Source organism: Pelophylax lessonae (genome assembly GCF_965119305.1).
Source record: "Pelophylax lessonae genome assembly, chromosome: 6".
NCBI lineage: Eukaryota > Metazoa > Chordata > Amphibia > Anura > Ranidae > Pelophylax > Pelophylax lessonae.
Window position 1 is genome coordinate 225,496,807 of NC_138773.1, and position 24,316 is coordinate 225,521,122.

Genomic DNA, 24,316 nt, shown 5'->3' on the forward strand with positions numbered 1-24,316 from the left:
CGTGACAAACCTAGAGTATACCATCGGGTCTGTGATTTGAGCTGTGCTGCCGACTCCTGTTACAAGTAACCAGAGCCAAAAGGTGTAAATGTTGTGGATGTGCCAGGCTGCCCATTTTCAGGTTTGTAGTTAGGAACCACACAATAGGCTCTTTGTAAACTTTCTAAACATTTTTTTTTTTAAACCTATTAGCCACCCAGCACTGACAGATCCTCTACACAGAGGTACGTGCAATGCCAGCCTAATGGTTCTTTCTCTTGGAGAATAAAGTATATAGAGTTGCCCAGCCTGCATGGTTCGATACAGTTGCACAACTAGGTACATAAACAAAGGTGGCATTTATAACCACCCAGACAGGTCTGAGCACTCCCGTCCAGTCTCTGAGAGCTAACAAAGACAGGTAACACTCCTCCCTCCCTCCCCCTGTGTGTTTATACAGAGAGGAAGCTAATGATTTAATCGGATTGAAGCAGGAGGGGTTGTGAGAGAAGAATCTGCCACTCTTCCAATAACGCCAAAGAACAAAAACTATATAAGAAGTGATCACAGCTCAGGAAAGAATTAGCCCTATACTACCATTCCAAACCAATAACAGAAAAATATTGGACGGGGTATTAAAATCTGAGGATTAACTAAAAAATGTTTTTCCCTACAGCTTTAGTGACTTACCTGTAATGAGGTATGTCCCATGTAGTGCAGATTGCTGGATCCTGAAGAAATTCTCCTTTTCCTGGTGCTGAACTTCTGAAACTGAGGGTCTCCATGCTAAGTTCAATAGAAGAAGCTCCACCCCCTCCTCATCCATTGAGAATAGCCCGTGCATTGTTCACACTGCATTTAGCATAATCTGTGAATGGAGGAAAGTTGGACGAACGACAAGGTTCTCTTACCCATTTACAGATTGAGTGACATTGATTTACAGATCAGGTAAACTATGCAATGGTTATTCTCAATAGATGAGAGGAGAAGAGGACGTGGATCCCCATCAGGAGCTTCTTCTACTGGGTTCACCCAGTTCAGTGCCAGGATGAGGTGCTGTCAATAACGCACAGAAGATTTCTTCCGGATCCAGCAGCCTGAATGACATCAGATGCACTTCAGTACAGGTAAGCTAGAGTGGTATAAAACCCAAAAATGTAACATACCGCAGCTTACCCTTCTGTGATCCGGCCAGTAGCACACCACCTGTATTAGAGTGCCTCCACTTTGGCTGAAGGAACATAGGGGGCACTTTTGTACAGCAGCATTGTCAGTCTGGGGGGAGGGGAGTGTTAGATGTATCAGCATATTTAGATACACTAACAAACCCAAGCCAAACTCTAGCTTACACTGCAATTACAGCAACAGTTTTGTCCTTTTGGGATAAAGGTTTTATATGAATAATAAAAGCCGATCACTGTAAGCACTCGTGTCAGTGGAAAATGGTTTGTCTCAACCTTCTGATACATCTGCAGGACAGCTTGTTCTGTTAAACAGACTTACTGGTCGGATCACCAGGTAAAAATGCATTAAAGAAACCCTAAAAAATAAAACCAATGCAGCCATCACAACTAAGCTGCAATGTATTAGAAGTTTGCTTTTGGGTTTAATACCACTTAGAATTATTCAGGATACATATTAACATTAGAATGCATTTGTAAATTCTTGCTACAAGAAGCGGAGAGATATTGTGACATGGGACCTAGAATATCCGATTCTTTTTGTGAACAATACATTTTTGTAAAGAGGAAATTTGAAGTTGTACTAAAGGCAAAACGAAAAGTGACATGTGATACAGCAGGTCACTAGCATTAATCAACAAGGTTTTCTAGCTTGTCTGTTCAACAGAAGTTGATCTAAACAAGGAGTGGGGAACCTACGGCCCGCAAAGTCATCTGGTCCGGCCCCCGTGCAGCTGAGTCTGTGTCTCTCCGCTGATCAAATGCACTACGCCTGTGACCAATACAGGAAACCTCGCATCCTCCTCCAGCGCAGCGCTGCTACACTTCTCCTAGCACTTCCCGCCAGCAGCACACACAGCAGTACCAGCCATAACCAGCAGTGCCAGCAGTACTCACAGCAGTACCAGCCAGAGCCAGCAGAGCAAGCAGTACCAGCCAGAACCAGCAGTACCCCAAAGCAGTACCAGCCAGAACAAAGGAGTAACAGCCAGAACCAGCAGTACCTGCAGCGGTACCAGCCAGAACCAGCAGTACCTGCAGCGGTACCAGCCAGAACCAGCAGTACCCACAGCGGTACCAGCCAGAGCAAGCAGTACCAGCCAGAGCCAGCAGTACCCACAGCTGTACCAGCCAGAGCCAGCAGTACTCACAACAGTACCAGCAGTACCAGCCAGAGCCAGCAGTACCCAGGGCGGTACCAGCCAGAGCCAGCAGTACTCACAACAGTACCAACAGTACCAGCCAGAGCCAGCAGTACCCACAGCGGTACCAGCCAGAGCCAGCAGTACCAGCCAGAGCCAGCAGTACTCACAGCAATATCAGCCAGAGCCAGCAGTACCCACAGCAGAACCAGCAGTACCCACAGCAGAACCAGCCAGAGATACCCACAACAGTACCAGCCAGCAGTACCCACAGCAGTATCAGCCAGCAGTACCTACAGCACGGTACCAGCCAGCAGTACCAGCCTGAGCCAGCAGTACTCACAGCAATACCAGCCAGCAATACCCACAGCAGTACTCACAGCAGTACCAGACAGCAGTACTAGCCAGTAGTACCAGCCTGGGCCAGCAGTACAAGCCAGCAGTACTCATAACACCGTATCAGCCAGAGCCAGCAGTACCCACAGCACAGTACCAGCCTTAGTCAGCAGTACCAGCCTGAGCCAGCAGTACCCGCAGCACAGTACAAGCCAGCAGTACAAGCCAGCTGTACCCACCAGCAGTACCAGTCAGCAGTTCTTTTCAAAACTCACCACCACAAAGAGTCGACTGGGCTCCAGACTGACCGACGCAAACCTGGAAAACCAGTTGCGAGTAGCAACATCATCAATACCAGCTAGCACCACACACCTCAAAGAGAAGCAGTTGCAGCCATCACATTAGGGGTGAGTTAATTAAATGTTTGACCAAATAGAACAGGCACATTTTTAAGTTGATAATTTTGTACGGCCCCCTGAATGATTTTATAAATACCCAAATGGCCCTTGGCAGAAAAAAGGTTCCCACCCCTGATTTAAACGATTAGATTCTGTCAAACAGGGACAAAAGCCAAATACTGATCAATATTCAGCCAGTCCCTGCTAAACCGGCTAAATTATGATCCATCATTGAATAGCTTGAAGGTCTCCATTGCTTCCTCATGAAGGAGGAGCCACCCTAACACAGGAAGAATGTTACTGGCCAGATCACCAGGATTGGTAGGCTGCAATACATTATAATACCCTTTAGTGACTAAACCCAGCAAGCTTAAGGCAGCCAATTAATTTTTTTATTTTTTGCTCAATGGAAGGTTGAAAAAAAAAAAAAAAGTGACCTGATACCTCCATCCATACACTGGATTCGGATGGGGGAATCCTTTCCGCTGGGATATTGTATTCTGACAGCAGGCAGAGTACACCGATCAGTGCTGCTGGCTATAACCTGCGCTACTGATCTAGCAGGGAAAATCCAGACAGGCTGGTTGTAGAGAAGTCGATCAGTAGATTGACTTCTGTACAACCAGACTGCCCATAGATGGACTGAAATTTGGCCTGTCCCTGCTGAATTGACTGAACTTCAATTCATGTTTGGCTGGCTTAAGACTAGGAGGACCAGCTAACCTTTCACAAATGATAAAGTGATACAGGGCATAGCAACTCAAATCTGGATGTACATTTCATGACTTTTACATAGTAAAACGAGAAATTAAAGTCCTAATGATGAATGCTGCTGTATGGTAGCCCTCATGTTTCCTTTTGGGAAGCAAGGCATTTGGCCCTTCTCACTTCTATAAGGAAAGGAAGGCCTGTGACCTATACTGTAAATCATGGCTTTTTATGTATGGAATGACAATTACCTAAACAAGGTAAGAAAGCCAATTTATGTGTTGATAGTAGAATGTTTTGATGGCATTATTCTTCCTTTTTAATGATAATGGTATACAGACAACCTGTGCTCTGCTAGTGCGGGATCAGGCCGATACAAAAAAAAAAAAAGCAGAACTCCAGGCAAATACAATACACAAATGAATGCAGATCTGTATTGATTTTTACCTCTTAAATACATTTTTAAAGAAAAAGTATTTCAATTTTACTTGGTGTCAGCAGTGTAGCGTATTTGGGGAGGGAGAATCAGCACAAGCAACCAAATCCGTTGTGCTGTAGTGTAAAAAGCTAATAGGAGGAAAGCACAGAATGACAGACAATGTGCCATCAGTGTATTGCTTCTCCTTTTACTGTCCATTCACCTGGAGGTGTTCCTGAACTGCAGCACAAATATGTTAGCTCTCATGCATTTCCACACAGGGCTGTACTGTGCAAATCTGAGAAATGGAAGGAGAAAAATGAAAATATTTTGGCAGGTAAAATGGTCCCCTATATGCAAGTCATCTGTGTTTTTACGCTTTGCCTAAAACTCAGCTTTAATGTCTATAAAAAGAAGTAAAGTCTTCAAAAATAACCTAGATTAAAAATACAATGTCCCAGAATTATGCCCGGGGTTTAACGGTACAGTTGCGGAAATACATTTTCAAGTTAATCCACGAAAAAATTTGGCATAATGTGGTGCCATAAATCTCTCAGCTTAACTTCAAATGAATTTCTTTGATTCATCATTTACAATGATCAGTTTCAGGATTAATTACTTTTACGATTTAAGAACATAAAATGGGCATGTGGTGTACCATGGCCCCAATGAGTTTAGTTACTCATCTGAAACGTATCAAAGCCGATATCCAAACTATACTGATCCCAGCATCAATCCATTTCCTTGCTTAGCAGGAAGATTGAAAGGAGTAAATTATTCTTATCCATTATTCAGCAATATACTTCTAGCTTTGGTCCATGAACAACAGTTTTTCATAATTAATAGATAGTCAGTCATCCAAAAATAAAAATTGTCTGATTATGAAGGTGTATCTTCAGTAGTAACTAATGTTAAATATCCTATGATACGATACTATTTTTATTACTATTTTTATTACTGGTATCACCTCCCAAGTAGACAATGATGAATATCAAAATCCTTCTTGCTATAACATTTCTTTGCTGAGTAATAACTGTACTAAGACTTCTGGCACCTTCTCTCAATTCAACTCAGCTTGTAGCTTCTCCTCCTCTTTCTTATCTGGCTGCCTGATAAGGAAGAATTTCAGCAAACTGTATAAAAGGTGCAGAAATTCTTTACTAGCATGACTAACCCTTTCTCAGGAATTTCAATGTTGCAGACATTCTGCAATTAATTTCAGACTTTGCTAAAAAAAAATCGAAGAAAAAGAAAAAAAAACAGGCAAGGGATAGCGGATAGAGTATTCTTTTCCATCGTTTAAATCAATTTAAATCATTTATAGGGCGCAACGTTTGATTCGCATTATATTGTGCTTTACTGGCAGAAAATGGGCCATGTGGACACTTCATGCATGGCTGCCTCTGCACAGCTCCTTCATAGTTGCCAACATTCTCAAAAAATATTTTGACACACTTTGTCTGTAGGCAGAGTAATATTTAATTAGTGGTGGGGCATTCATTTGATAGAGTGGTCTAGTAGGCATGAAAAATGTGTCATGTAAGAAGAAGGAGAGGGAGAGAAGGATGGGAGAGGACTGCCTTTGCTGCCTACTAAATACAGGTAACACACTTTGTTTTTTGCAGAGTGACACTCTTTCAGCCATAACACAGCAGCTCCATGCCCCAACACGGGCAGTAATGGACAACACACCCATTGGCTGGGACTCTGTGTGCAGCCCATCTCCTGCTAAATGTTCAGCCAGTAGAGCTTTCTCTTACATCCCTCCCTCTCCCTCCATCACCCAGTCACAACTCCCAGCCCACTGAGCTTACTATGTGGGCAGCCCAAGAGGACACCTTCTTCCAACAATACTCATGCCGCACTGGGTAATCGCAGAGCAGTGCAGCTTTTTTAGACCCCCCGGCCCAGTCCATCCCTGCCTGGGACCAAGCCTATTTTCTGGGATTCTGCCCAGGACATGGGTCAGAATTTCATGAATGTCCCAGGCAAATTGGGACTCCTCTATGGCAGTTGAAGGCTCACCTAATAAATGTATACTTTTCCGCTCTTTGTGCCATGCTGCTAAAATGAAACACCTTCCTGGGAAGCCATTCTCTTTTTCCTTGATGTGTCAAGGAGGTTTAGAGCGATTTCAACAAAACAAGAAATAAGTAAATGAATTGACTTGGTATAGCTTGTGGTAAAAGGGCCCATTCCCCACATCAGGCACACTTTATGCTCTGCATAGCACACACTTTCTGGTGTGCACAGAGTAGGAATGGCGCAGTGCGTGGTTACAACCCATAATACTGTAGAGCATTGCAACACACTGTGCTGCACAAAAAATGTATCCTATCCTATATTATTCACATGCATTCATTATAGTGCACACCAACTGAAACACTTAGGCTCCATGTACACGGGACGTTAGAAAAAAACGTGCTGCAAAGCTAGTTCGGACGCCGGGAAAAAGCAGCTGTCAAACGTGCTTTCAGTAGCTTTTTCCATTGGCGTTATTGCACGTTTGGCCACGTTGCTTTTAGCAGCGTTTTTTCTGCCTCCATTCAAAATCAATGGTTCCCTATGGGAGCCTATTGATTTCAATGGAAGTCGCACCGCAAGTCGGATCAGGATGATCCGACTTGCGGTGCGACTTGCGCTGTGAGAATCTTGAGGGGGAACTCCACGCCAAAAATGGAAAAATAAAAACTGCGTTGGGGCCCCCCCCCCCCAGGTTCCAAACCAAGCCCTTCGGGTCTGGTATGGAATTTGAGGGTAGTCCCACGCCGAACAAACGGCGTGGGGCCCCCCCAAAATCCATACAAGACCCTTATCCGAGCATGCAGCCCGGTAGAGCAGGAAGGGGGAGGGGACGAGCGAGCGGCCCCACCCCCCCGGACCATACCAGGCCACATACCCTCAACATGGGGGGGGGGGGTGTTGGTGCTTTGGGGCAGGGGGAGCACCCCCCACCTCAAAGCACATTGCCCCCATGTTGATGGGGACAAGGGCCTCATCCCCACAACCCTTTCCGGTGGTTGTGGGGGTCTGCGGGCAGGGGGCTTCTCGGTATCTGGAAGCCCCCTTTAACAAGGGTGGCCCCCCAGATCCCGGACCCCTCCCTATGTGAATGGGTATGGGGTACACTGTACCCCTACCCATTCACCCCATAAAAGGCAGTGTATGTAAATAACGACCGGAGACGTTTTGGAAAGTTAATTAAAAATCTTCATCCGGACTTCTCCGCTCTGGTCTACTCCCTCTCCGCTTTTCTTGTCTTTTGCTGTCCGCTCTTCTGCTGTCCAATCTTCTGCTCTTTTGCCCTCGGCTCTTCTTCTTCCTCCGGTCCTCCTCAGACGATGTCTCCGGTGATTATGCCGGTCTCCGGTCTCTGCAGCTTGTTATATAGCCATTGTGGGCGTGGCCGTCAGGTGACGTCATCAGGAGACCCCGCCCCCTCATGTCACAGATGACAAATCCCCATAGGCGACTCTTTAAAAATTTCTACAGGTTGCCATCTTAGAGTTACAGAAGAGGTCTAGGTCTCAAATTATTGCTCTCATTCTAACAATCGCGGTGATACCTCACATGTGTGGTTTGAACACCGTTTACATATGTGGGTGGGGTTTCCGTATGCTTTCGCTTCTGCGCGCGAGCTAACGGGGACAGGGCACTTTAATTTTTTTTTTTTTTAATTTATTATTTTTACACCGTTTTTTTTAAAGAAAAAAATGTGATCATTTTTATTCCTATTACAAGGAATGTAAACATTCCTTGTAATAGAAATAGGCACGACAGGACATCTTTTTTGTGAGATCTGGGGTCAAAAAGTCCTCAGATCTCACAAGAACACTAAAAGAGGAAAAAAAAAAAAAAAGGGACCTTTAAACCGGTTGCTAGGCAACGACGTTTGCCGTCGCTCCGGTCCTCCAAGACCATAGAGTCGAGTGAGGGCAAGCTAGCCCTCACTCGACATCCTGTCTGTGAGGATCCGGGACAGGATCGTTTTCCCCGCTGCCAGCGGGTCTGGTAAGCGGGGAAAAGTACCGGGACACGGCAGGTGGGGGGGGGGACCTCTTCCTCCGCCCCGTAAGGGTGATCCCGCGGCGAATCCACGCTGGGACCACCCTTATCAGAAAACCGACCGCCCGCCGTTTAAAAAAATACCAGGGTTATGGCAGCTATCTGCTGCCATAACACCGGTATTTAGATTTAAACTGCCAACGTAAATAGTCGTTGGGCGGTCGTTAAGTGGTTAAAGTAGAACAAAACCCTCCTATCCTTTACAACAAGGGAAGCTCTCACCTTAGCCGCTGTTAAAGCTGCAATTTGCATGGTGATGCACAGGTGGTCAGTTATGAAATAAGACATTGGATTGCTTGACAGTTTGATTGAGAGCACAAGCAAGAGTGAGAGTTTTCATTCACTGCATGCCTTGAAAGTAACTGCAAAGGCAGCCTTTTTCAACCAGGTTACCTTCAGCTTTTCCCTTGGCAAAATGCTTAAAAATTGCCCAAAAATTGTATACAAGCCAGCGGGTGAATCAAGCCTGCCTTTTAGTTAAACAAAGTCACGGGTTTTCATTGTGCACCATTACAACTTTCTACCTGCTGGCATCCTAACAACCAATGCCCTCATTGGTTGACAAATTGGTTCACATTGGGCACCTGCACAGTATCTTGGTTTGCCCCTCTCCATCAGCACTGGGGGTCACATTAGCTGAGTGAGGGAGAGAAACTGAGGGAGGAGAGAAATGCGGGAATACTAGTCATTACCAGTGTGTAAAGGCGTTTTTCTTTGGAAGAATAAATCACCTCCAACGTTGGGTGTACTTCATGTTATGTAAATCTATTAGTTTCATTTTTCGCACTTTAGAATGGGGTGCAAGGGGTTAAGGGATTTAGCTCTGCTTTAGGCTGAGATACCCATATTTTTTATAATACAACTATCTGAATTACGCCTAATACAGCTCTATTTTTTCGTTAAAACACTGCTGCTGAATTGGTAGAGTTCTAGAGGCAATTTACCATGTTGAAGTTACACATCCTACAGAAGGATTCACAACGATCTGCTAATACATTCAGACATTTTAGCCCATCTAGCAAATATAAGAATAGCCAAATGGCCTGCCCAGGCTGGAAACTGACACAGTTCATTTAAATTCAGACTGAAAACTCCATTCATATACAGATGCCATAATCTCTAATGATTCTTAAAAACACTACAATCTCCATAGTGCAGAAATTACCAACCACAGATAGTAAGCATTGAGGTAGCTAAAAATATTGCATTTATTTTGTGCATGGCTTAGGAATACAGAGAGTGCTGCTTTTAGCTCTCAGTAATGGGATCATATGGTCATCTACAATGTACGCGTGACAGTAAAGCTAGCCATACATGCAGTGAATTTTGCCCAATTTTAACCAGATAAAATGCATTAAGAGGGTGGCCCTGTCCACCATCTCCCCCAGCATCTCTCAATTTAAAATAAAAAATTTGAATAGAGGTGAAAAAATATTGGCTAAAAAGGCAGGGACTGCTGTCAAAATACAATAGCAGCAGTGGAAGATTGGTGCATCCACACTATATAGTGTGGATGGTGGAATCCGTTAGAGTTCAAACTATACATGTGTGGCCAGATTAGGTGTTCATGCACAAGGACAGTTGTAGTGTGAATTTCCAGCTTCCCATGCCTGGGGAAGTGCACATGCTGCAAAGAACTATACCAGCAAGAGTATGGCTATGTAGAGCTGCAAGGTGTACATGGCATGTGCAGTTCCCCGAGAGCAGAAATGTGCACAAAAATTTACGCTAGGCATAGAAAATGCCTATAACTGTCTGTGGGCATGAACTGTAGAAAATGACGGTGATCGAGCAACTCGGCACTGATGCAGACAATAAAAACACTAACATGTAAACAGCATTTTGTTCAAGCAGACATGTGACAGAACAAAGCTAGGTAGTCCTAAGGAAAAATAACTCCATAATTAATATTGTTGTAAGAAAGGTAAGCTAAATAAACTCAAGACTATACATATTTATTTGCATAAATACATTCCAAGCATATCACTATATATGTATGTATATATATATATATATATATATATATATATATATATATATATATATATATATTATATATATATATATAGCGGTTGTCAGAATACGCAAGCATCTCTGATTAGATGCAGCGCCTGTTCAGGTGAAAATTGTGCCCACACTGCAAAGGTTAACTGCTTGTTTAGACTAGGGGATGGTAAGAGTACCTTACTTTTTTTTTTTTTTTTTTTACTTTTACCTCTGCTCCCCCCGGGAAACGGCACTCCCTGCACTCCAGCAGGAGACAGTCCCTTGACGTCCTCATTTCCAATGCAGGGCTATGAGGCAAGGGAATTTATCCACTTTCTTACTGCTGCACGTCAATGACGTCCTGGTGGGGATATCTGAATGAATCCAAATTTTTTTCCGCCGGCGATTCCCTTTACCATAAGAACAATAATAGCGGCTGTTCAGCAGCTTGATCGTTTTTACAGGCGGCGGGAGGAGACATCCCCCCCATCCCGCCGCCCTCTGGGGGGGTTTCTACCAGCTCGCCCGTGCGATCAGCGAGCCGAAGAAGGAATAGGCCACCGGCAAAAGTTCACCATAGAGACTGCGAGGACGAAAATGTTACCCGGCAGTCTCGCTGACTCTCGGAGGCCTGGACGCGACGTGATGACGTCACACCCGGCCTGGCAGTTTTCAATACTGCACTGCTCTCGGCATTCAGCTGGGATTGTTTTTTTATTTCAGGCTTTCTAGCCTGTAGGAGAGATCTGAGGTCTTATTGACCCCATATCTCCCCATGAAGAGGACCTGTCATTCACTATTCCTATTACAAGGGATGTTTACATTCCTTGTAATAGGAATAAAAGTGATATAAAAAAAAATTCAAAATAAAAAGGGAAAGTGTAAAAATAAAAATAAAATTTTTTTAAGTGCCACCGCCCCGCACGCAGAAGCGAACGCATGCGTACGTCACGGCCACATATGTAAACGACATTCAATCCATACATGTGAGGTATCATCGCGAACGTTAGAGAGAGAGCAACAATTCTAGCCTAACACCTCCACTGTAACTAAACTGGTAACGTGCAAAAAAATTTAAAACGATGCTTATGGAGATTTTTAAATACCGAAGTTTGGCGTCATTCCACAAGTGTGTGCAATTTTAAAGCGTGACATGTTCGGTATCTATTTACTCGGCGTAATATCATATTTCACATTATACAAAAAATTGGGCTAAATTTAGTGTTTTGTTTTTTTTTAATTCACAAAACTTTTTTTTGCGAAAAATTATTGCGCAAATACCGTGTGACATAAAAAGTTGCAATGACCGCCATTTTATTCCCTATGGTCTCTGCTAAAAAAATATATAATGTTTGGGGGTTCCAAGTGATTTTCTAGCAAAACAATTATGATTTTTATATGTAGGAGCGGAGTGCCAGAAATCGCCCGGTATGGAAGTGGTTAAGCTGGCCATAGACGGGTTTGGGAAAGTGGCTAGTTCAGCAGGGATCAGCTACATTTTTATCACTGGGTAGCTGTCCACGTTTGGCAGAAGACATACTTCTGTACAACAAACCAGCTGGAAAAGCTTGTGGATCAGTAGCTACTGATCAGTGCATTCTGACAGGGTAGAGTACTGTTTTATGAATACAACGTTCCAGCGGGTGAGGGGGTTCCTCCTTTCACCTTGCTCATGTGGATGGAGGACTCTGTTCATTTTTCATTCAAGGCTGAATGAAAAATGCCAGCTTTAGACTGCTTGAGTGCAGGGGAAAAGAGGCAGCAGAGATCAGTTTTAGCAGTGCAAAGGAGCCTGTAAGAGAATAGGATCAGGAAAGTAAAACTGCTATTCACGGTCCCCTAAGCATAAACGAGCAGTTAAACCTTGCAGCCATACTGCAAGGGATGACTTTTTAGTTTTCCAATGTTCAGCTTTAAGCTGGCCATAAATGGGTAGAATGGTAAAGAAAAGTTCTTGGGAAAAGAAGGTTCTAAGAAAGTTTGTTCATTTTTCTAATCATTAGTGGGTCAAATCGACAATTGTTTTCAACTGTAATGACAATAAAATTTGAAGGAACAGGTTGGAAAACTTTTCCTGAACAAAAAAAATTTCTAGCAGTGGATGCAGTTATCGTTCGGTGACGTCCATTTATTCCAAGATCAAATGAAAGCTTGCCAGCGACCCCCATTTTTTTCTACGAATTTCAGTTTGAAATACTATCCATTTATGGCCTTTAAGGGTCTTTTCACGCGGGCATCCGCCCGGCAAGCTCCACTTTGCTCAGCAGGGGATCGATCCGCTAAGCAGGTGGAGGACAGGTCCGTCTCCACTCACTGTGCTGAGACAGACCTGTCAGAGCCCTGATCTCCTATATGGGGAGATTGGATTAAAATGGACCGCCTGTCCGCTTTCATCCGATCCGATCCACCAGAAGGATGGAAGATAGGGTTTCCATCTGTCTGGATTTCACGGACATGATCCGATCGGATAGAAGCGGGTGTCAGCGGACATGTCACCACTTACATCCACTGCCCCACAGGGGTGAATGGAGTGTCCGATCAGGTTCCCCTGAAAAACTGACAGGTGGACCTGATCGGAAAGTCCGTGTGAAAGGGGCCTAAGGCTAAAACTCCAGGCAAATAGTAATAAAGTTCTGCTTTTATTTAAAAAAAAAAGGCACAAAGGATGTATTAACTACATGGGTTATCTATAGAACCCCACCTTCCTATGTTATTTGAGAAAAATCAGGTTTCCTCCCCGTCCTGCCAGGACTGTTTGTCAGAGCTGTGTATCTTTTAGAACAGGAAATCATAATACAAATCCTTTGAAAAGTTAAAGATGAATTCCAGGTATGGATATTGTTGCATAGGTCCAGTGCAGTGGTGCTGCATTGTGAACACGAGGTCGCTCATTTGGCATGGGCACCATTCAGACATTGCTTTGCATTTTCTCAATAAATGTAAAGTTTTCTCTGACTGGATGAGATGGGGAGGCAGGGCGGTGGGGTCATGATCTCCACCTTCTCCTGAGGAAGTGACTAGAAGGTCGAGCAACACATTGAGCAAAGACCTCAAGCAATTCTAAGCAAGTGGGACCCTCACATATGGAGGAGTTTGTAGGCAATGCCTTGTTCATCATATAGCTCCTACGTATGGTTACTTCAAGGGGGATACACCTTGTGGTCACAATTACCGTACATATGTAATTTGGTTATTATAGCGTATCCTTTATAAGCAATGTGGATAAAGATTTGCAAAATGTTTAACTATTGTTGTGTCTGTGTCTAAAAAGTCCATATTCATCTTTTTTTGCCCTTTTTGTATTTCACCTTGTCCAACCAGAAAACTCTTTGCACTCACTATGAAAATGCAAAAGCGTTCTCTGAACGGCAAGCAGGTAACCTTCTTTGTTCAGTAAGCAGCATAGCAGCCACTCAGTATGGGACCCCGGAAGCAGATGGAGATCACTGAAATAGAGGTGTCTACTTCAGCGATTTCCAGCTTGCAGAGGGAATCAGCCAGGCATGGTATAAACACTGGTCCAAGCTGGATAATTGCATGTAAAATAATCAATACCTCAAATTCAATTTTAAATAGCTCACTGATATATACGGTATGTTTTTCATCTGTGTATTCAGCTTTAGATGACGGTAGAACACAGCCCCCCCCCCCCCCATTTCCGCCAACCCAATTAAAAAATTAAAGAAGGAAGCAGATAAGTAACATTGTAAATACAAAACATGGATCGGTGTATAGTTTGTTTTTACCTCTTTCTGTTGTCGCTCCAACTCTTTCATTCGAATTTCTCTTGCTTCAGCCCGTGCTGCTCTCTTTGCTGCCAACCTTGCCTCTGCCTGTCAAAACAAAGCCATAATAATTATCTAGGAGCCTTCAAATAAAGATCCCCTCAAAACATCTACATTCATTACTATTTATAAAACAGTACAATGGTTAGATGGTTAGCACTTTCATCTAGCAGCACTAGGGTCGTTGGTTTGAATCCCAACCACGGCACTACCTACAAAGAGTTTGCATATTCTCCCTGTGCCTGCGTGGGTTTCATCCGGGTATTCCGGTTTCCTCCCACACTCCAAAGACATACTGGTAGGTTAATTGGCTCCTGTCTAAATTGGTCCTAGTATGTGTATTGTATGAATTTGAGTTAGGGCCTTAGATTGTAAGCTCCTTGAGGGCATGGACTGATGTGAATGTACGATATAGATGTAAAGCACTGTGTAAACTGATGGCCCTATTTAGGTACCTGTGATAATTAAGAAGGTTCTAGCATTTATTATTTCTGGAAATAACTCCTAGGTGTAACATGCAAACAAAGACCAAAATTAAACTATTCTGCCGGCCTCCAGCCCTCCGCTGTGGCGTCTCAATGCCAGATGGCTGTCTGACCCTACGGTTCTGGGTGCTTGCACTAAGGGGGTCTCGGAATATTGGGAAACTAACCTGCTTACTGCGGACTCCTTGACGGTGTGGGAGGCGTTTAAGCATTCTGCCCGGGATACCTTTATGTCTATTACGGGTATCCTACGTAAAAATAATAAAATTTGCACTGAGGAGCTTGAGACTGCTATGGTTGAGGCGGAGGGAGCCTATGCGGACCGGCCTTCTCTGTCCACACATACTCAGTGGCTTCAGGCCCGAAGAAATTATGAGCTCCGCCTACTACATCTTACTCAGAAACGTATGCCATTTACTTCTCAAAAATTGTTTGAACATGGTAATAAGGCAGGCCGGCTGTTGGCCTATTTGGCTCGACCCGAGTATTCTCCCACTTCTGTCCCGAGGATTCATGTTTCCCCGACAGGGGTGGTGGATGCTCCATCGGCCATTCTAGACACGTTTGTCTCCTTTTTTACTGACCTTTATACCTCCACTGCCCACTATGATGATGCCTCCTTGTCTCTCTACCTCGCTGACATTACCCTCCCCTCTCTGGCGGCTCAGGATGCTGAGGGCCTTGAAGCTCCGCTCCAGATAGAGGCTGCCATCGGACAGATGCCCAAACACAAGACCCCTGGACCTGACGGATTTCCCCCCGAATGGTATCATTCGTTTTAACACCTCCTTAGCCCTCACCTCCTCCGCACCTTTGATGCTGCCCTGGCGGCTGGGGTGCTCCCTCCGTCAATGCGAGAGGCCTTGATTATTCTACTTCTTAAACCCCGTAAAGATCCTCTACATTGTGATTCTTATAGACCCATATCGTTAATTAACGTAGATGTGAAAATTCTTGCCAAAGTGCTGGCCAACCGATTGAATAGGATTATTCCTTCCTTGGTACAGGATGACCAGGGAGGGTTTATCCCAGGTCGCTCTACCCGCATGAATATCCGCAGGTTGTTCCATAACTTACAGTACCCACATCCTAACTCCTCGACTCGTGTCATTGTTTCCTTAGATACCTGTAAGGCCTTTGACAGTGTAGAATGGCCGTATTTATTTAAAGTTTTACAGAAGTATGGGTTTGGTCCCCGCATGATTGCCTGGATTAAACTTCTCTACACTGATCCTGTTGCTCGAGTTAGGGCTCTTTCACACGGGCTTTCCGTATGTCCGCAAATCATCCTATTTTTTTGCGGATGATTTGCGGACATAATGTAAGTCTATGGCATTGCGGATGTCAGAGGAATACCATCCGCTGACATCCGATTTCCTTCCTTTCAGTTCTGTTCCGTTTTTTCGAACGGAACAGAACCCTATTTTTCCTCCGTTCAAAAAACGGAAAGGAAGGAAAATCGGATGTCAGCGGTGTCATCCGCTGACATCCGCAATCCCCATAGACTTACATTAGGTCCACATATCATCCGCAAACGGATGGGATGATATGCGGACCTACGGAGCGGATGACAGAGATGTCATCCGCTCCGTGAAAAAAAAAAAAAAAAAAAGGACCGCAGCAGAGCTCTCACACGGAAAGCCCGTGTGAAAGAGCCCTTAGGGTGAATACTGTGATCTCCCCAGAATTCTCTATCTCCAGGGGTACGAGGCAGGGATGCCCGTCATCCCCACTTTTGTTTGCCTTAGCCATTGAACCTTTGGCTGTCCGTATCCGTTCGGCTTCGGACATTCAGGGTCTGGCTATTGGCTCTATTGAGGAGAGAATATCCCTTTATGCTGACGATACGCTTGTCTACTTGGCGGATCCCTCCGACTCCTTGCAGGCCCTCCTCAGGGAGATGGAGAGTTTCGGGGACTTTTCGGGCTTTCGCATAAATCGCACAAATCAACTATCTTTCCTTTGGACCCAGCAGCAGAGTCGGTGATCTATTCGGGTTCCAGGTGTCCCACTCCTTTCGCTACCTTGGGGTTAATGTCCAACTGCCGCTACACTCCTATGTGTCCAATAATTTATGCCCTCTCATTGATCTCCTACAACAACAGATCTCTCAGTGGATAGATCTTCCCTTGAATCTGATTGGAGGAGTTAATATGATCAAAATGATTTTTCTCCCGAAAATTCTGTATGTTTTGGCCAACGCTCCATGTAAGGTCCCCAAATCCCTTTTCAGGCGCATAGACTCACTTCTACTAACATTTCTGTGGCAAAAAAAGTCCCCTGGGATAGCCTTGGATACTCTGAAACTAGCCACGCACATGGCTGGTTTGGCCTTCCCCAATTTTTTTTACTACTACCTTGCGTCTCAGTTGGTGGTGATTCATGATTGGCTGCATCCCTCCTCGCACAACGCCTGCTCTATTACTGAGGCTGCTATAGTTGACTCACTTGAATCACTCCATAATATAGTGTATCGGAGGCAGGTCCCCCAGGTTCCTGGTGCTTATATGCCAAGAACCACTTTGTCCCTTTTTAAAAATGTAATACAGCGGGTTCCGGTGGCCGCCTGGACCTCATCCCCTAATAACCCACTCTGGTGTAACCCTGAGCTCCCTGAACTGATGTCTCATCCCAGTTGTCAGTTTTGGATGGCGAAGGGTGTTAAGTATCTCAACCACTTGTATACTGCTCAGGGGTTAAAGTCTTTCCGACAACTTCGGGGAGAATTTGGACTGCCTGCTTCAGCCTGGTTTTTTTACGTCCAACTCAGACATGCTTTGAAGGCTCAGTTTACTTCGCTATCAGCTCCTTTGAGCATGTCTGCTTTGGAGAAATTGCTTAGGGACCCTGGTACTACGAAACTCATTTCTCAATACTTCTCTTTTTTGATGACGGATTCCAATCCTAGATTTGCCAAGGCACAGACACGCTGGGTTAGTATAGGCATTGACTTTAGTGAGGATGACTGGACTGAATTTACTACGACTTATCATAAATCGGTTATAGCCTCCAACGACCGTCTGATCCAACTGAAGGCGTTTCATCAGAGCTATTTTACTCCTGACTGCCTACATAAATTCGGCATACGTCCCACCCCTGATTGTTTTTGGGGTTGTGGACATCCAGCCGACTTTCTTCACTGTTTTTGGTCCTGTCCGGTGGTAGCTAAATTCTGGGCTGAAGTTAATACATTCCTGTCCTCGGTTCTGGGTCTCCCTAATGTCCTTCATCCGAAGAATTGCCTGTTGGGCGTGTTCGGAGACCTGCTGGTTTCAGGACACGTCAAACGCTTGCTTCGCATCCTGTATTTTTTTTGCTAAAAAGGTGATTCTTCTGTGCTGGAGGGGCCCTACGGTTGCTGCCAGGCTTCAATAGATTAATAACCGCCTTCCCCTCTACAAACGTACTTTTGAGTTGCGAGGTCGCCCACACCTGTTTGAAAAAACTTGGCATGGCTGGATATCCAGTCCTCTTACTCTGCCTCCTCCGAGCTCCGTAGAGACGGGTTCCCTTTCTGCTACCCCATAAGGAATTATAACTGCCGTTCCGAGTGTTGAGTGAAACATATCCTTTCTTAGTATTGACTTGTACTCATTGTCTTGTTATTTTACAGCTTATCCTATCTTGTTAGTTCGGGGGGGGGGGGGGGGTGGTCGACCGGGACGCATCAGCAGGGGGGGTGACCGGGACGCATCAGCAATCTAGGTAATGCTTGGTAGCGTTGAAATGTCTTTGTTTCCCTTCTTTGCTAAGAAGGTCTTGTTTTTGTTGGTTCATTATATTTGTATGTTTGTTTGAAAACTCAATAAAAATATCTTATAAAAAAAAAAAGAAGAACAAAATTAAAGAAAGAAAACTGCGTATAATCAGTATCTTAAAGCAGAGCTGCACCCAAAGGCATAAGCTCCACTTGTTTGCACCCACCCACCCCCTCCTCTGCCACATTTAGCACTTTAGGGGGGGGGGGGTACCTGGTGTACCCGCTCCCACTTCAGGCTCAGATTGCTGGAAGTTCGGCCCGCACTTCATTCCCCTGCAGTCTTCTGCAGACTACGGGACCATTCACAAGGCACATGCGCAGTAGGAAACAGGCTGTGAAGCCGAAAGGCTTCACTTCCTGTCTCCCTTACTAGAGATGCCAGTGCCTGCACTCGAAGTCGATTGAAGAATCGGTTCGGGTGAGGACATCGTGGGATCCCTGGACAGGTAAGTGTCCTTATATCAAAAGGTCAGCAGCTGCAGTATTATTAGCTGCTGACTTTAAAGTTTTTCTGAAGGAGCCCGGAGCTCCTCTTTAACTGCAATCTTTCATTTAGCCAGAAACTAAAAAGGTTAATAATCTCATGTCATTACAGGTGGGTCTATGTACAGCAAGGTAGAAGGACAGCACATGATTAAAAGGAGACAAGCGACGCAAAAAGCTTTTTAACAACTCATCCGCCCACAGGAAGGAAGAAAGGAAAAAAATTAACATACACATTTAACTAACACAGGAAACCTCTGAGAATGACAGCAACCCCAACTATACACGCTACTAGAAATAGTAATACAGCGGCACAGACCAAGAAATCTCTTCCATAACTGGAGAACACAAAAATAATCCAGTCTTTGAAATGTATACACACACCACCGAGTCTGCCTAATGTAAATACCCCTTTTTAAACGTGCGCAAGTGTTTGGAAAAGAAAGAAAAAAAGTTATATTTCCAAACCTAGTATCTAAATACATATGTATACAGGGGAAGCCACATTGTGTTCACTACACATACTTTATGTGCTTCCAGTTCAGCAGTACTATATAGGTCACTCTGCTTTACTGATCCTCTCTCTAAAAGAAAGTCCATCAAACTGATCGTAACAGTAGACTCTATAGCGAACGGATTGTACTTCAGCAGTCATTCGGCAGAACTTTTATCTATATGAAAATCCTGTAAATCTCCTAAGTTATAACAAAAATATGAGGTGTGGTTGTGAGGGTCCATGCATACTGGGCTTCAAATCACTGCTTCTAGAGGAGTTCCAAGGTAACTGGTGTTTTTAAAGCCCATTGCGATTGTGCATGGAGCTTAAAAATGTAAAAGCTGCATCAAAAATTACTTTTGGGTAAATGTAAGGCTGCCTATTCACTCAATGGGAGCTAAATGCACAGAATAATGAAATGAACTATTCTTGGCAAGGTAGCACAAAGCAATGCACAGCCCATTCACATCTGGTTATTGTGGTGTACGTGTGGTTGTCATTATTGCATAAGTGAACTAAAGTGCCACTCAGAATGAATGCCAATGCACCAAAATGCAAGCATACAGAGCTAAAGTAACGCAGGTTAAAATGCAGATGTTAAACCTCTTACCGACACCTCCTGGTGGCCTTTAAGAAGATCTTAATGTCCAGGAATGAGTTTCTGATCATGTGTCCACTGTGATTGACTGTCACAGGTGACCATAATCAGGAGCCCCCTGTATTTCTTCACAATAGGTCCAACTCCAAAAGGATTGTAACCTTTTTTTCTGTAGCAAAAAGGAAACGTATAACGAGAGTGTATGTAGGCTGCTAATGCTGGAAAAGTTGCTTGTCTTTTAGGTGGATTTAATGGCTTCAATATTTTCTGTAGTTCTGAATTCATTCTAAAGCCAGCCTACAAAGATGGAAATTCAGCCAGGTCAGCAGGAACTGGACAAGTGTATGGCCATTCCCATTCATGAGAATCCAATCTATTATTGACTTGTTGGTAAATTGGTAGTTTTCGCTTGATCAGAGCCTGCAGCCAAACTGCTGCAGAGCTGATCAATGTATTCTGATGGCAGGGAAATACCAACTGTCAGAATACGACAGCAGGAAGGATGCCCCCATCCATCTCGAATGTGTGGATGGGGTAATTGGTTCGGTTTTTTTCTAAACAAAAAAAACGCAACCATGTAACGGGCAAAACTAAACTTTCTAATGTGGCAGTTAGTTAAGACAACTAGAAATCTTATGCCGGCCATTCATGGATCAAAATTCAGCCAGTTCAGCAGGAGCTAGATGAATTTCAATCTATGTAGGGGCACTATGGTTGTACAGAAGTAGATCTACCAATCGACCTCTGTACAACCACCATGTCAGATTTTCCGCACTCGATCATTGCTGCAGCCTACAACATTAACCAGTGTATTCTGACAGTGAGGAAGTCTCCCCACTGTCAGAATACAATAGCTTATTGGGGAGGATTCCCCCATCTACACACTTTATCAAGTTTTTTTTTTTTTTTTTGTTTAACACGCTGGTTGACTGAAAAGAAACAGACTCATCCATGGGCTGCTTTGGGAGATCAAATTGGTTGCATAGATCTTATATACGGTAACAATGTGTCTGATAAGATACATTTGTCCAGAATCACAGCAACTATTCTTCCACATTCCTTTTTCTAACTGTAAATTTCAATTGCTGGTTTAAATCCGTTTTGTTGCTATGAAACAATACAGACTGTTCTTATCTCTTGCAAACCCTGATGATTGTTACACGTCAGGCTCAGATAATTTGGAACTGTGGTGAATGTCAGGCCATGTGTGAATGATTTTATAGGCAAAATAAATTATAATGTCTCAAATGCTCAGGGCCCACTGCACTTCTGCAGGAAACACATCATATCCTCACTTCCAGTCAGAAGCAGCACAATATAAACTAGAGAGACACGCATGCACCAGTTTAGAATGTCAGTGACGATCCCTCTGGCAGGTTACCAAATACCTAGCCTGATACTCTACATGGTTTATGGTATAGTTCAGGTGTGTGTACGTTGGGGGGGGAGACGGACGGAGGGGTGATGACCATTTGTTAACTAGCTGACCGCTGGAAGTTTTACCCCCCTCCCTGACCAGGCCATTTTTTTGTGATTTGGCACTGTGTTACTTCATCTGACAATCGCTCGGTCATGCGACGCTGTACCCAAATAAAAAGTATGTCCTTTTTTTCCCTACAAATAGAGCTTTCTTTTATTGGTATTCAATCACCTCTGAGCTTTTAGTTTTTTGTGCAAAAAAAATAAAAAATTTAGGCCAATATGTATTCTGCTACATATTTTTGGTGAAAAAAAAATCCCAATAAGCGCATATTGATTGGTTTGCGCAAAGTTTATAGCATCTACTAACTATGGGATATTTTTATTTATATTCATTTATTTTTTACTAGTAATGGCTGTGATTAGCCACTTACAGCGGGACTATGATATTGCGGCAGACAATTTGGACACTGACACTTTTTGGAGACCAGTGACCAGTGCTAAAAACTGTACTAATGACACCGGGTGGGAAAGAGTTATCAGGGGCGATCAAAGGGTTAACAGTGTGCCTAGCTAGTGATTCAGTGTAGAGGGAGAGGTGCTTTTATCAAGGCATTAACCCGTGTCCGTTTACAGAATCGCCGTCCTGTCTGTGTACTAAACAATCGGCGGTGCCGGCAGACAGAGTCCAGAAGCAAACCGCCAGCGGAGCGTATCTACACCTTAAACTGTTATAGGGTGGTCAGCAAGTAGTTAAAGTGTACCTCCATCCAAAACCTTCTTTTCTATCTTTGGATAGGGTAGGGGGTCTGGTTAGACGCCATGTCAGATTTTTATTTCCCTCTGTGTCCCCGGGGTGATTCATCTTCTTGATTTGTCCTGGTGACTGCTGTTGCCACATACAAAGTGAGGGAAAATCCAACATTTTTCAAATGTCGGCAAAAACAGAAGGTAAGGGAAAATCTTCCAATGGGAACACCTGTTTGGTGACAACTGCTTAAAAAGAGGATATCCCCACACTTTATAGAGATTTCTACTTCCTGTTATGCCTCCATGGAAGGAAGTGAAGGAATAACTCCTTGGATTCTAACCTTTTTCAAATTCTATCTGAAAATTATTTTTTTTTTTTTTTTAGGGGGGGGGGGGGGGTTGCCTGAGCCTTTACAATCTCCCACAGTCTTCCAGCTACTGAGTAAACTGTATGTGGAGGAAAGGGAGTTGATAGGGCAGCAGCTGTCAGACATCTGCAAATATCTCACCCTCCATTCAAGCTGAAGAGTTAAAAATAAGTAAATATAGTTAAAGTGCGTGTATCAAGCCAAAAAAAAAAATATATATTTTTTGTTTTAATAAGTTGGAAAGGTTTAGAATGATCAGTACTGAGCAGCAATGGGCACACAGGGGGCACAATGACTACCAGTGTTATGGGGCACTAACCACTGATCAACATTAAGGAGGCACACACCATTAACTCCCAACCACCAGCACAAGGAGGCACTAATGCCTGACCACCCATATCTGCAAGATGATCAGTGCATTAAATAGCCCTGGTTCCTGCAGTCTGACAGCTGCACTGTATATGCCATTTCCTAAACTAAACAATTCTGCTTCAAAATAGTTGGGATTTTTACCTCTAGATAGTAAAAAATAAAGTGATTAATAAATGCCACGAATGACAAATAAAAGCTTCAACTGTCTTAAAAAGTAAAAATAATTTTGGTAGCAGAGTTATTTTCAAACTACAACAGCACTGAAACCTGAAAAATGGCCTGGTAATGAAGTGGTACATACAGGTCAGCACTCAAGTGGTTAATCTGTTCATTAGAAAGAGAGGTAGTGTTATCCTTTACAAAATCTCCTATTGGCAGCATTGAGCGTTAATTCCTAAACTATAATAGTTTGTTATGATCTCTGACAAAGCTGGTTTCTGATGGTGATTCACTCATTTTTTGAGCAAATCCGAAAAAGAAGGGCCAACGGTACCCCACCCAGAACAGCCAATGAAATGTGCTGACACAGCATGGATATTTGTAGTTGCCATTCTGCTCTTGTAATAAGATCACAGCAGACCTCACTTTATGTTTTTATTCAGTTCTATTTTTAGGTCTTGATTTAGGCCTCATGAACATTGGCACTACTGAATTTAGCTTTCTGGACGCAGGAGGAGTTATATGGAAAATATACACAACTTGAATTTCTCCAGGGCCCATTCACACCAACATGGTGCTGGAAACTCGCTTTTCGTGTGCATATTCCGCACCTCGTTCAATATATACTGGGTGTGGGAGCTGCTGCAAGTGTCAACATATTCTTAACGACACCCCAAACACAGACAGCAAACGCAGTGCATTTGCCTGCAATAGATTGTATGGTACCACAGTACCATGTGAGCCGGTTGCAGTACGTTTTCATAAGTAGTGCATGCACTATTGTTTGTGCAATTCAGTGCCATTTCAGCTCATCCAAAGTAATGAAAAATTAAAAAAATGTAAATAAAAAAAAATATATATATCTATCATACAGCACTGAATTGCACAAGAATCACACAGGAACATGAACCACGTACCTTAGTGATTCATACATGAACTGGCCCTTAAAGCAGATTTATGCATTCAGACATATTTAGTCACCTATACATCTGTTCAGCTACACTCAACAACACCTCAAAAACAATAAACACTGAATGCAATTTATTCTTGATTTGGTAAATAATTGTATCTGAATGTCTAGTGTACAAATGTACATAGGATTGATTCAGATCTGTTTACGAATGATCACTTTGCACACATTATAAAAACTTACAGCATTCACATGACATTCACTCACTTAGACCAGGGTCTCTCAACCAGTGTGCCGTGAAGTGTCCCCAGGTGTGCCGCGGCAATATGACCCCACTTAGCAGTATTGCTTATTTCAAATGATTAGCCCCAAGTCCCAAGGTCTGGGGTTGGCCGGGAACTCAGGGCTACATGCCTCAGCAGTGTAACATCCATCCAGCATCCAGTGATTGGTGGGCAAGCTGGGGGCAGCCGCAATGAGAGTGAGTGAGTGGAGCTGTCAAAATGAAGCATTGATGT

At 43.7% G+C, this 24,316-nt stretch overlaps 1 protein-coding gene across 2 annotated transcripts in view; it reads right to left on the reverse strand.

Moving 5' to 3' along the window:
- Positions 1-24,316, reverse strand: part of LRRFIP1 (LRR binding FLII interacting protein 1) — a 203,215-nt gene that overhangs the window by 82,838 nt on the left and 96,061 nt on the right. For both annotated transcript variants that reach the window (XM_082261022.1, XM_082261021.1), the window contains exon 2: positions 13,960-14,046. In XM_082261022.1, the coding sequence (XP_082117148.1) occupies positions 13,960-14,046 (87 nt within the window). The remainder of the gene's footprint in view (positions 1-13,959; positions 14,047-24,316) is intronic.